The sequence below is a fragment of the Tachypleus tridentatus genome, chromosome 13, assembly GCF_004210375.1.
Source record: "Tachypleus tridentatus isolate NWPU-2018 chromosome 13, ASM421037v1, whole genome shotgun sequence".
In the NCBI taxonomy this organism is placed as follows: Eukaryota; Metazoa; Arthropoda; class Merostomata; order Xiphosura; family Limulidae; genus Tachypleus; species Tachypleus tridentatus.
In genome coordinates this window covers 51,940,675-51,954,605 of record NC_134837.1, presented here as the reverse complement: position 1 = coordinate 51,954,605, position 13,931 = coordinate 51,940,675, and the positions used below count along the sequence as shown (strand labels likewise).

General features: G+C 30.6%; 1 protein-coding gene across 15 annotated transcripts in view; it reads left to right on the top strand.

The window, feature by feature from the left end:
* The window catches only part of LOC143241112 (uncharacterized), an 83,473-nt gene extending 69,581 nt beyond the window's left edge, over window positions 1-13,892 (top strand). For 12 of the 15 annotated variants that reach the window (XM_076484688.1, XM_076484678.1, XM_076484684.1 and 9 more), the window contains 2 exons: window positions 2,765-2,973; window positions 7,636-13,892. In XM_076484688.1, the coding sequence (XP_076340803.1) occupies window positions 2,848-2,973; window positions 7,636-8,229 (720 nt within the window). In that variant the 5' untranslated portion in view covers window positions 2,765-2,847 and the 3' untranslated portion in view covers window positions 8,230-13,892. The remainder of the gene's footprint in view (window positions 1-2,764; window positions 2,974-7,635) is intronic. The other 3 variants (XM_076484679.1, XM_076484692.1, XM_076484691.1) reach the window with 1 other exon arrangement.
* Window positions 13,893-13,931: the final 39 nt, after the last annotated feature.

Here is a 13,931-nt window from a genome sequence, read left to right as displayed (position 1 = left end):
GCACTTTTGGTGAACACGGGTTGCAGCTCTGTAAAGCTGAGAATTATAGGCATACGTAAATAGTATTGTCACTCTTGTATATAAATAACGACAAGACAGTTAATATCTCAAAAATCGGAACAATTTTTCAAACATAAAAAGTACACTATCTGCGATATCAGAGTGCATGTCTAAATTAGAACTCGACAAAATTTTAATAATGCCGTTACATATTACAGTGCAATTAACTGTGGTGGTCTGCGTACCGCCCGACTTTACTATTCTAAAATCACTATTTGTATGGTGGGGTTTGCTTTACGTTTTACATTAAAAGTAAATTGTAATACTACTACCATATAATTTAAGTGATATTGTGTCATATATGGTTTAGCGTAATGTGACTTTAAAATTTGTTATATTCGGTTGATATTATATCGTGTGTGCGTGTGTGTATCGTCAGTTTATATCGTTTAACATTCCACTAGTTTTGAAAGTACACAACTTGTCTGCCATTGGTTTCTAGATGAAACAGACAAGTTCTGTTTGCATCACTAATTTCTAGACATAATGCACAGTTTCTGTGCGTCACTAGTATCTACAATTACATGCTGCTATGTAGAAAACACTAGGTGGTTTTTTATCCACCTGAATGCCTTTATAGATAAAGTTGCATTAACATGTTTATTTAAACTATGTTCTTTAATTGTAGTGGTTTACGATAATCACGCTTGTTATTATTTTTCCATAAGAAGTAAATCGATCTGATGAGTTGTTTGAGAAAAATTTTGTCCATTTGTGTATTTTTAACTTATTCACTGCAGTGAATACTTATATATTTCCTTTAGAACATTGCAGTAGGCACATTTATGGAACATTATATGATAATATTTGATTTAGCCTTGAAAAATGTGATACCAACTATATATGTAAGTTTGCATTTTTGTACCACCATGAAGAAAGGGTATTCCCCTTCAAACTTTGCAAAGTTTACCAATTCAAACTCTTGAAAGAAGTAATGAAATATTAAAACGTACATTTTTATATTTATTTATGAAACTTATATCTGAAATATATGCTTTGTTGTACTGGGAGAGTTTTATATAAAAATTATAATGAAAAAATTAAAACCAGTGGATTATGCGTGGATAATAAACCTATTTTGTAACTTTTATTTTAAGTTTGGATAATGGAAAGTATTATAAAAACATTAAACATTAATTATATTTTACAAAACAAAAGTGTTGATATAAAAATAAATGTGTAACTTAAAAATATCATTTTTAATATAGTGTCAGTTTTTCAATATAAACTTATGAGATGAAATATGAAATGAAACTAATAGGTACGTTGATTTGAAACTTGTAGTTTATAGGTTTTATCAGAGTGAAATTCTATAAATCTAACTGTAGATTTTTTTTCTGCTGTTGAAAGGTAACTTGGGCTTTATGTGATAGATAGCAAGCATTTCACCTGCAAAAATAAGTTAATATGTATGTGTGTGTATTTACACACACACACACACACACACACACACACAAAGTATTGAAGAAAATTTCTAGTTTATGTACCTGAAGATTTAATTACACAAATAGAAGAGAATACCATTTAAACTTCCTAAACTTAGGGTTTAATAGATTGCTTAAATAAACTCTCTGCAGTTACATTTGTTATAACAATGTGCTCTGTCATTGGTTTCAGTTTTTTGGATTAATTGGTAAAAATAATATTGAGTCCAGTCTACATAATGATAATGAATTTATTTATTTATTCAGTAATATTTGCTAAACATGCCAATTACCTTGATTGAATTGCAGAAGGAAATATGCAATGTCTCACTTCTACCCCTGAATAACTTTTCTAACACTGAACCAAATCACTTGGTATTGTGTTACTTCACTGGGCTTTATTTTTATAATTTTACTTTGTTTCTATATACTGCACAAATTCACAGACTCTTGAAAAACTTTAACTTTTTTGCTTTCAAGATATTGGATCATCATCATGATTAGCATCCTCTCGCAAAATAACATTTAAATTAAAACTTAAAATATAATTTTAACAGTCTAAGTTGAACTATAACATGTAACATACATGATTAAGTTATCAAGAATTAAACAGTAATAGATAACATGTTGTCATCAGTTTATTTATTGAAAAATGGTGTCAAAAAAAAGGGAAAAATTAATGTATCAAGAGGTTCTAACAGTTAATAGATTTGATGTTCTTTTTGTATATATTTAATTTTGTTTTGAATTATATAACTGTTTATGACATATGTGGAAGTTTTTCTGTAAGTAAGTTATCTATATTTGCTTTGATTTTCTGTTAAAAGATTAAAGTGTTTTCATTATGTGCAAAATAACTAGTTATTTACAACTCGTGGAATTAATGACTATTGGACAGTTTGAAAGGCTTATTTTATCTCTTATTTATACATTTATCAGCAGCAGTATAAGGTAAGACTTTCAGTGTTTTGCACAGCATTTCACATGGTTATATCTGACCTTGGACTTGGTACAGACTATTTGTCTGATGTTTGAGAATGATTACAGTTTTATGGTTGATTCAGACTTTTTTTTTTAAATTCATATTAATATTACACACACGTACATGTGAGTAATAAGTTTAGTATGTACACTTACAGGTGTTACACAAACATGTTTTCGAATCCAGTATTTGTTATTCCTCAGATAGGGAACTAAATATTCCAGTTTATTGTGAGTGTGAGACATTTGTAGCAACTTATCAAACCATGATAACGTTTTTCATTTATCTCTTTTTGCAGTTTCCAGCATTCAAATTCTCATCATTGTCATAGCTATAGTATTAAAACTGGGGCTTCTTACTTGCGTCATTAGTCATTATAAAATGGGGGCACGGTCATGGAGTGATGGCCGTGGCCGGCCGCCTCCCAAAACAACAGGAGCTCAAGAATTTCTACAAACACCACGGCCTCAGCAGCAGAAGCTTTACCTACCAACACCAAATTATTCAGTAAGCATTTATTGTTCTTTTAGCAAAATATTTGTTATTTGCTTGTGTTTGGGATTATTTTGTGCAGTGTATCTTGGTGATATGGTTTGTTTCTGTGCTTTATATAAAATAATATCTGATGCATTTAAAAAAATGTGAACTTTGAAATCTTTAACAGGTAAAATCAGTGTCGTATATTTTTGTCTAACATTCTTTTCTATATAATTAAGATCAACTCTAACTACAGTAATCAGATTCCATGTGATTCTAAGTGCAAATCTTTTATTATTTAAACTAAATTTACTTGCCAAGATCTTGTATTTAATACCACGATGGATTTAAAGGCAATAACAAATTAAAATGATGGTATAACAATTCTAATATTTGAGACTTATTTTAGTTTGTAAATATCTAAGTTGATCAAATATTGAAAATGTCAGAATGCTTTTTAAGTTATGCAGTGTATTTGAAATAATAGTGTGTACAAAGACAGCAGCTTATTTCAAAATCTATCCCAGGGTATGGTGTAAGTGTAAAAAAACTACTGTAACTTAATGAGATCTTAAAATTACTTTGAGTTTTACAATCATACTAGTTTACCATAGAAAATTTTCTTTGTAATTATGAGATAGAAATATACTTGCTTTTTATCATATAAGTATTGGACTTTGTTACTATAGTAATTTGGTTGTTTGGTAGCTCTGAACATGGTTACTGTAGTGATATTGGTTTATTTTGTAGCTGTTGGATTGGCTACTGTAGTTTTGCTTGATAACTTGACATTATTGCTGTATTAAAGCTGGTTTGATTTATTTGATACTTGTGTGATCTTCATTTTTAGTGATTTCAGTTTCTTTGGAAACCATAGACCTTGTTGCTATAATAGTTGTTTTGTTTGGAAGCTATGGATATTATAATGTTGTTGGTTTGTTGTATATGTAGAGTTGGTCCCTAGTATTGTATTGGTTTGTTTAATAAATGAGGACTAGGGGCATAATGTAACTATAAGTTCATAGTGCACCAGAAGATTAGTTGCATCAATGATTAGGAAAAGAAAAAAAAAGCATGAATTCAGGAACTGCTGGCACTAGTGTTTGAAACCTAAACTTCTTTTTGACTTAAAATATGCTTGCTCTAATGTGTTTTAAGTTATTCAAAAAATACACTAAATGCCAAAGTGAAACATTTTAGATAAAAACAAAAAAGAAAACCTTCTGTAAGTAAAGATGCACTAATCAGTATTATCCTTTACAGAGACTTAAAAATGAATTTAGGCTTGTTTTAGCTTTAAATTTTATAAATATGAATTAATAATTAATACTGGTATAGAAATTGAAATGTCAGTTTCTAGGTGTTCTTATTAACATTAAAAATTTGACATGTCATACACAATACAACTTTACCTTTCAACAACATATTAAATTATTTATTTAAAAAAGTTTCTTTCTACCAGATGACGCTCATCAGCATCCTATGGAATCACTACTTAGGAAGAAAATGTTTAAGAATGATAAGAAGCTTCTCAATTTACAAAATTTAAATGTAGATTATTATGTAAACCTATTAGTGATTTCAAAAAAACTCTTCTAACTAGTAGTAACATAGAGATAACTTTCATGATTGTGATGAGTCACCTGGGGAAGTAAAAATATACCAATCTCTTGAACAGATTTTTGAGGACAGGCAAAAAATTTTTTTTGCATGGTACATAATTTTCAAACTATTGACACTATTCTCCTGTTGTCGATATGATTACTACAATAATACTGGTTTTGTTTTTTAGCTGAGAACATGAATACTATAGCAGTTTTTTGTTTTTGTTTTTTAGCTGTGACATAATGTTTAGGGATAACATGGGACCCAGTGGCTCATATTGGCTGTTCCGTACTTTAAGTTAACTTGAAAAAAAACCAAAAAAAAAACCAGCTCTTGTGATTCATATACTTATCAAGCTTTTTCTTAAATTAAAATTTACTGTATCTACAACATTTAAAGGCAATCCATTCCAAAGGCCAACCATGCTGTTAAAGAAATAAAACTGTCTTAGCTGAAGTTAACTCCTACCCTACCAAAATGTATATTTGTGTGTCCCGTAGTCTTACTGTTGCCACTAAATATGAAAAATGTTAATATATCAACACTGTCAAATACTTTACAGTCTTAAACACTTCAGTCAGATCCCCCTTAACTCTTCTGTTTTCAAGAAAAAAAAACAATTTGAGAGAATTCATCCTCTCCTCTTGTGACAACCTCTCCATCCCAGGTGTGCTTTCCAACAATATGATGTCTTTCCTGAGGTAAGGAGCTTAAGACTGAATGCAGTACACCAAATGTGGTTTAATCAGTAACCTTTACAATGAAATTATAACCTCTTTAGTCTTGTGCTTAATATTTCTCTAGATACAACTTAAAATCCTATTGACAAACCACTAGCAACAGCACACAACTTGGATGGCTTAAGAAACTGATCAACCATTACATCAAGATCCCTTTCTTTCATGATACTGTTAATGTTATTCCCATCCAAATTATACTTATAATTCAAATTACAATAACCCACAAACTTATCTTGCATTTAATATAATTAAAACCCATCTGCCATTTATTTGCCCAACTCACTGAATGATCTAAATCCTTTTATGTAGCAGCATTCTCCACACAGCTAACAATACCTAAGACTTTAATATTGTCAGCAAATTTAAGTAATTTATTGATTATTCCTTCATCCATAGTATTGATGTAAATCAAAAAGATACAAAATGCTAAGGTTGAGTTCTGATTTACTCTATTTGTGACATTAATCCAGTTTGACAGAACTCCATCTGTAACAATCCTCTGCTTTTGTTCATTCAGTCACTCTTCTATTCAATTTGCTTACTTATATTCAACACCTAAGACACTTGGAAATATACTTTCTGAAAATAGATATAGACCAACTCTAAATTCTTACCCTTATCTACATAACTAGTAACCTTTTAAAAAAGAATGTCAAAATATTTCTAAAGCAAGATTTTCCCTTTATGAAACCATGTTGACTATCCAATAAAATTCTAAACATGAATAATATAGTAATGTTGGTTTTGTTTCTTACCTGTGAACATGAATACTATAGTAATACTTTTTTTTTTTTTTGTAGCTGTGAGTATGTTTACCACAGTAATACTGGTTTGTTTCTTAGCTGTGAACATGATTATAATTGACTAAACAATGCTGCTACAACCAGGATCAAACAAAGAAGAGTTTGTTAAACTATAAAAACAGAAATCCAGAGTAAAAGTTTCAAATGACTAGAATACAAAGTTTATCATTTACAACAAGAAATCAGTTAATGATCCCACGTCTGGCCAGGTCTTAGGTAGAAATGTTAGTAAATAATACAACATAAATCTCAACATGATTAATTTTAAGAAGTACCAAAGGAGTTAGGAAAGAGAAGCAGTAGAATAAAAAAACGCAATTCAGCAGAGCATAACACAATCTTTCAAATTTAAACCACTTCTGAAGACCAATAACAGAATTGAGCAATAGTTAGCAATATTTCTTTCTGACTATATTTCTTTAATTAACTCATTTTCAAGATCAAGGAGGTATTTTTATTTAGTAGTTAGACCTTCAGATTAGTTCTCTTGAGATTAATTGCCATAATAATTAATAAATCATAAATCAGCTCCCCATAAATGTTTGCAACATTAATATTCTTACATCATCACTAGAGGAAGTTTGTGTCAGTTTCATAATACACACTTAAAATCAGAATGTTTTAGCTATATGGTGAATTAACACTTTAAGATAACAAAAACATTTGTTGTTGAACTAAATGATAGAAGGAATAATAAATGAACTGTTAACAAAACTATAAGAAAGCAAGAATAGAATCTGCTGTCTCCCATGATTGCTGTGGTAATGTTGTTGTGTTTGGTAGTTTTGTACGTGGTTACTCTAATAGTGCTAATTTGTTTGGTAGCTATAGACATGATTACTATAAAAAGTTAGTATTTTTTAGAACTGTGGGCATTATTAATGTAATAATGCTGTCATGTATGATAGCTTTTAAAATGATCACTTTTATTATGTTTTGTTTTGTTGCTATGAACATGATTACTGTACTAATGTAATGCTAGTTTTTTTTGGGTTGCTATGGACATGAATACTGTAACAATGTAATGCTAGGGTTTTTGGTTGCTGTGGGCATGATTACTGTAGTAATGCTGACTTGTTTGGTAATTGTGAACAAGATTATTGTAATAATGCTGGTTTGTTTGGCAGCTGTCCACTTAGTTACTCTAGTAATAATGCTTTGCTTGATAACTATCAACAGAATTAGCATAATCAAATGGGGTTGTTTGGTAACTATAGACAATTTTTCTGTGATAAAACTGGTTCATTTTGGAAGTGTGGACTGTACTTGTATTGATTTGCTTGGTAACTTTCAACTTGTTTGCTCTTTTTTCTTTGTCTGGTTTAAATCATAGTCTTTGATGGGTTAATGTTATTTCTATTGATAGTTGTGAACACTGTTTCCAAAGTAGGATTAATTTTATGAAAATATTTTTAGTTAATATGAAATAAGTGAGGTACACACCCACATTTATTTTTTGGAAATGTGACCCTTTTTAAACAGAGTTAAAGAATTTTTTTTAATAGAGCTTGCTCAGTTATTAAAATACTGTTTGAAATATTTAGGTGCTTTATACGCAACAGGGTGCACAAGAGAAGAAGAGGTTTGAGTTGGCAGCCCAGCAAGAAAAACAGATTAGACAGCACTCAGTTCAGACAGACTTGACACTTGACCTTCCAGCATCAGTAACACTGCCTGATGGTGAGGAGTATCCATATGGGAACTCAAAGCTACTTCATCTACGAGACTCTCAGCAAGAGAGTGAGATCTGTAGAGGATGTATACGACCTCCTCCAAACAGAACAGTACTTCAAGGAGATAATCCTATAACTAAACCTGCAAATCTATCTTCTAAATCTTGTGCATCAGCTAGTGTCTTGAGAACAATAGATAAAACTCCCCTAGTCATAACCCCTCAGAGTATCAGTGGTGGAGACCATCACCAGGGTGGTGGCTTATCTCATGTACTGCCCTCGTACTTTAAGATACCAGTGCCCATGTGTGGAAGAGCCACAGCTCGTAGAGCAAGTTCCACAAGTGAATCAGGATGCAGGGGACAAATTACCTTTGAAGCAGCAAACTCTCCACCAAGATATAGTGACATTATTCAGAACCATGACCTTTGTAGATTTTCTGGGCAGTCTGAGAGTGGTGTTTGACCACATACTTGCCTAAAGATAAAGTCTTTCACTTGCCTGCAGCAGCCTTGTGATAACATTTCTGCTGGTTATTGCTGGCATCCCACAGAGAAAAATAAGATAGCCGAGAGCTGGAATTTAGGAGATGCTCTACTTTTTAGTGCCTCGTGTTTTGTTGTTGGTTTCCTCATTGCTATATAAACACTGGTGGCTTCCCAAGAATAAATGGTTTTCTGTCCTGGCATCCAAGATGCTTCTAAATATCACTATAACTAAGGTTGATAAGTATGTTTGTTTTTTGTGTGTATATGAACAGAGAAAAGCTATTTAAAAGTAAACAAATGTAGTATTAATATCATCATACTAATGCAGTCACAGTGAACAACATAATTACAAATACAAGATCATTGTTCAATGTACAAGAGTGCAGAAATGATACTGTACTTAATGAAGTTAAGGCATAAAGTTGAGAACATGCTACTGTACTGAGCAAAGAGACTAGTCTAAACTGTCAGTTTGATTTAAAGTGATAATGTCCAGTGATGAGAAAAATAATGTTCATGATTTTAAATTATGTGCACAGAAAAATTGTTCAAAAAGAAGTTACCCGTATAAGCCAGCATGTTCTGCAAGGTTATTTGTTTTTTAATTATTATCTAATATTAACACATGAATACTATTGTGACTACAAATATTTTTAAAGGAATTTTGTTGCTTTAATTTGTTTTAAAAGTGGAAAATCAGACCAACCAAGAAATTTGATTTGAATCTACAATGAAGTAATGTCATTTCATGATGCTTACTTGAAGTGTCCAAATATTTTTACAACTGTTTGACTATAGAAGTTTATAGAAGATAAAAGTTGATTGTTTATCTTAGGTTTAATAAAACTCCTCCTACAAATCTTCTGACCAACTAAGATATAATGTATTTCTATTATCTTATTAACAATTTATTATTTTGCATGACAGTGTTATCTTATGATGTTAATCTGGGGCACCTCTAAAGGCCAAACACCAGTCTGTCAGTAATGTTGCAATGAAAGAAAGAAAATAAAATTAGATATATGAATCAATGGTAAAATTCTGCAAGTAATCAAGCATTTAGTTCATAAATTATAAATTTAGTGATTTAATGAAATCTGATTCAAAGATTTATAATATTTTTTCAATTTTTGAAACCATTTTAGTTTTTGAGTATTTGAAAAAGGCCTGTGCTGTGAGGCCTAGTAACCACATTAAGCTTACAAATGCCATTGATCATGAGAATCAAAGCAAATCATTGCAACAAACTTACAATTATCTCCAAGAAGGGGGAAAGAAATATTAATCAAGTGATTTTACTTTAATTTTTAAATATATTCTGTGTTTGGTAATTATGTGAGACTGCTGTTAAAATTAAGGTATTTGATAAAATATTCTTTTATTTTTCTTTTGTCCATTTTTTTTAGTAGTCTGTATATCAAGAGATGGATAGTTAAGTGCAAATGAGTCTCTCAATGTGCAATACCACAAGGAATTGTGTTTTTTCACATTGATATTTGACAGTGAACTTCTTTGTGCCAATGATCTAGAGAGTACTGTCAATAAATGACATTGTCTTGAATAATAACTGCAAAAATGCAAAACCCAATTTGCTTCCATCAAGTGATAAGGATCCAGTTCTCTTCTCAATAAAGAACCAAGTTTTATGAAAGTAGTTTTAGAGGTGCCTTGATGATTAAATCATTTTGAAACTCTAGAATTATGATTGTGTTTTGTTCTTCATCTGTCCATTACAGATGTATATTTTACAGTTAGGGAAATGTTTAGTTCTTATATAAATAGAGATTTATCATTAAAACATAATTTCTTATTGTAATGTTCATTCAACTTGATAGAAAATATTAGTGTTGATGAATCTGCACTGAGGCTTGGCTCATGTCACAATCTTGTGTAAATATGAGGATTGTTATTTGTCTTTACCAGCCATTTTTTGAGACAAAGCTTACTTTATTTTTAATATGTATATACATATAAATTGATAAGGATGCCCTTCAAAGATATAAAATGGTTTTACCTTTTTTTAATTCTGGCCAGACACGTTTATTTATCGTTTGCTTTAATTTCTGAAATGTTATACTTCTTTGATTATATTAATGGCTACATTAAAAGTTGAGCTTTTATCAAACTATTCATGAAAAAAATAACTTTGTGTTCTTACCATTCAAGTTTTGTGAATTCAGTATATATAGTTTACATTGAAGATAGTTACTGCTGTTTAGATGGAAGATAGACACAATGTATGTTAACCTTAGCACAAACTTTTGTAGAAAATGGAAGAAAGTATCCTAGGCTTTCAGTGGATATGGCTTTTCATTATTTCTGTGATTGTCAGCTCATGGAAACTATTGCTAAATCATTTCTTTTGTCATTCCAGTAACAAAAGTATGACTCAACTTTAAACAAAATCATTTTTGGAGGGGAAAATTTAAATTCTGATGTCTTACATCACTTATAAATTATATTTATTAAATGTTCCTGGTAGACTTATTTTAACTTCTCAGAATTCGTGTTTATAGTCTATCTTAGTGTAGTTCATCACCATAATTAATTAAGAGCATAGTTCAACAGCAACTAACCTTAGCTGTTGAGTTACTGCTATGTAAATAAGTTCATTATTATCCTGACCAAGTAGTCCCACTGATAACTTGTTTATTGATTCAGAGTGTATAAGTATAATCTTATGTATACACCATCTATAGAAGTTTCAGCACATGACTGTTTTTAATTTTTTGTCTCACAACACAAGTTGACTTTGTAACACAAAAAGAGCTTGCCCCTAATAGTACAAATCCCATCCCAGCATGTGGTTTGGTCGAGCTTACACCAGCAACTTTGTAAATAATAATGTAAATCAGTATCTACTTGTTTTTGTTTCCTTCAAATTCTTTAAAATTAATTAACCAATGAAAAGGTATGATAATTTCTTTCAGGAGCTGGTGCTCTTTAATCACTAAAGCTGAACATCATATTAACTTCTTTATCCCTGCTCTTGATTCCTTCTTAGGCTAGAATTTAAGGGTAGTTGGAACTTGGAGTAGTTATGTCATAGTTCTACTTTGTTTCTAACTTCAGATAAACCAAGATAATAAGTGATTTTAAAAAGTATTTATTTACCAGGTTGTAGTAAGTTGCAAAAATTAGTATGCTACTGCTATAGAAATGCAGTTTTTCTAAATTCTTGTGTGCCAGTTGAAATACTACATCAAATAGCTTTCTGGTGTTTATTTCTTCTTTTAATCTATAATAAATACAATATTCATGTTACAAATACAGCAGTTATTACTAGTAAATCTACATGTTTGTATCTTTGTGTGTACATGAAATAAAACCAATAAGATTATTAATGAACTTTTACATTAAACGGATTACAGGGTATACGATAAGCAAATTTTTAATACTTCAATGGTTTGAGGAGGACACCTTTTGTTGTACTGAAAGTGCCAAGTGTTGACCTTAAAGAGTTGTTAGCTGGTGTTTTAAAGTTATTCATTTAGCCAAGTTTCTGACCATCATTATTAAAATGACTTAATTCCAGCTGCAGGTGCTGACCATTAGTAATGTGACTGAAATCACTTTCTGGTAATAATATTTATAAATAAATTTTTATGAAAATTCCATGATTGTTGTTTGCATGCACATTATTTTATAAAGAAGTTTAAAGGAATTTGAGAAAATTCAAATCTTCCATTACATTTTCTCCCAGCTTCTTAAGTATTATTGTTTTAGAGCTAAGCTACAGTGGGCTATCTGCTGTGTCCACCACAGGGAATCAAACTACAAATTTTAGTGTTGTCAGAGTGTAAACTTATTGTGTACCTGCTGGAAGATTCTTCTTAAGTAAAGGGTCTACAAAATGTTTTGCACCAAAGTGATGTGTAAACTGTGAATGTTTTCTTGAATAGAACATGTGAGGGAAGGGTGGTTTCCACAGTTAGAAGTTTCTTTTATTTTATGTAAATTAGAAAAACAACTGATGAATGAATCATTGACTTTAATTCTTTGAAACTCATGATTACATGTAATCTTTCTAACATGTTATGTATTTTTTAGCTTATTTTTTGAAACAAAGAATTAGAAAAGAGCTATTTTTGTATATATGGTTTTGTAAGGTAACATGGTTTACAATAGGATAGCATTTTACTAAAAAACTGAATAGGATCAAATTTTTTCTATATTTTAAATTGATAAAATAATTTTAAAATACAGAAAACAGTGCAAGTATTTTTGTCCTGCTAGTCAATTGTACTGTGGAAATACTTAATTGGTGAAGTAATGATTTGTTATGTAAAAGTACACATGGAATGAGTGTTCTGTACATTAAAATACATTTATTTGTGAACTTTTGATGGTCTTGCTAGAATCTTTATTGGTGAATGATCCAGTAGGAGGACCAAAAGCTTACTTATAAAAGTATCTTAATATAGAGAACACTCCACATATATATCTACTTGAGTTACCCATGCTACCTCAGGATGAAATGGTGAATAATATGGGTTGCCATTATAAGAGAGCTCTAGCATTAATGATCAGATTCACATTACCAGTTGATAGTTTCTTTTGCTGGGGGATTACCAAAATCATATATATATTGTTTAACACACTTCAGCAATGCATGCATGTTTACATACATCACACATGCAAGAGTGGGAGAACAGGAACTGTAGGTTTTAGATATAATGGAACCAATGCAGTTGAGTTTTGCAGAATAAAAAATAATTTTCAGACTTGGTTTGTCCTTTTTTTTTTTTTTGCTTTGGTTTCATGCTTGAGTTATCATTCTAATGCATTCACATGTCTATGTAGTAGTGATTTATTCCATGAGCTTACTAGTGGCAATCAGACTCATGTATGTGTGTAAACATACATGTATCTATTACATACTTTCCTAGCAAATGAGTTATTCTAATGCATTCACATGTCTATGTAGTAGTGATTTATTCCATGAGCTTACTAATGGCAATCAGACCCATGTATGTGTGTAAACATACATGTATCTATTACATACTTTCCTAGCAAATATTATATTCAGTGTTTTATGCTGCAAAGTAAAATCTCAAATTATTTTAAGATAAATACCTTGAAAAAAAATAGTAAGTTTTACTGTTGTTTTATACTGTATAAGGAAGACTTATTAGAACCAGTGAAGATAATGAATGATGACACAAATAATTTAAACCATACACCATAATTAAGGAAGTAAGAGAAACACTAACAAAAAAACTCATTACTCCAAAACAAAAATACAAGCATGTCACATTTCTCATACATAAAAACTAAAAATGTGAGTAGTAGTTCTTACTTTTCCCTCCTATTGTACTGTATAGGTGAGTTCATCCACAATTTTATGTTTTTATGCCATAGAGGCTATCCAATCTCTTTTTCTTGAAAGTGATTTCACTGCACAGTGATAATCAGGTACCTGCATTTTAAATGAAAGTAGTAATAGCAGGTTATTTTGTTAAATGTCTTTCTGAAAATTAATAAGTGTTCAGTTACTATAATATAATGTGTTGATTCATGGCTTCCTCTGCCCTAACTTCAGAGCAGTAACTCTTTAAGGAAACAGGCATTCTTATACAAAATAAAAAGTCATGTAGACTGTAATGTCTGAGTGAATTGAATAAAGACATTGGTATTTTATGAGTTGACTTGTGTGTATGTTAGACTATATAGAAGATC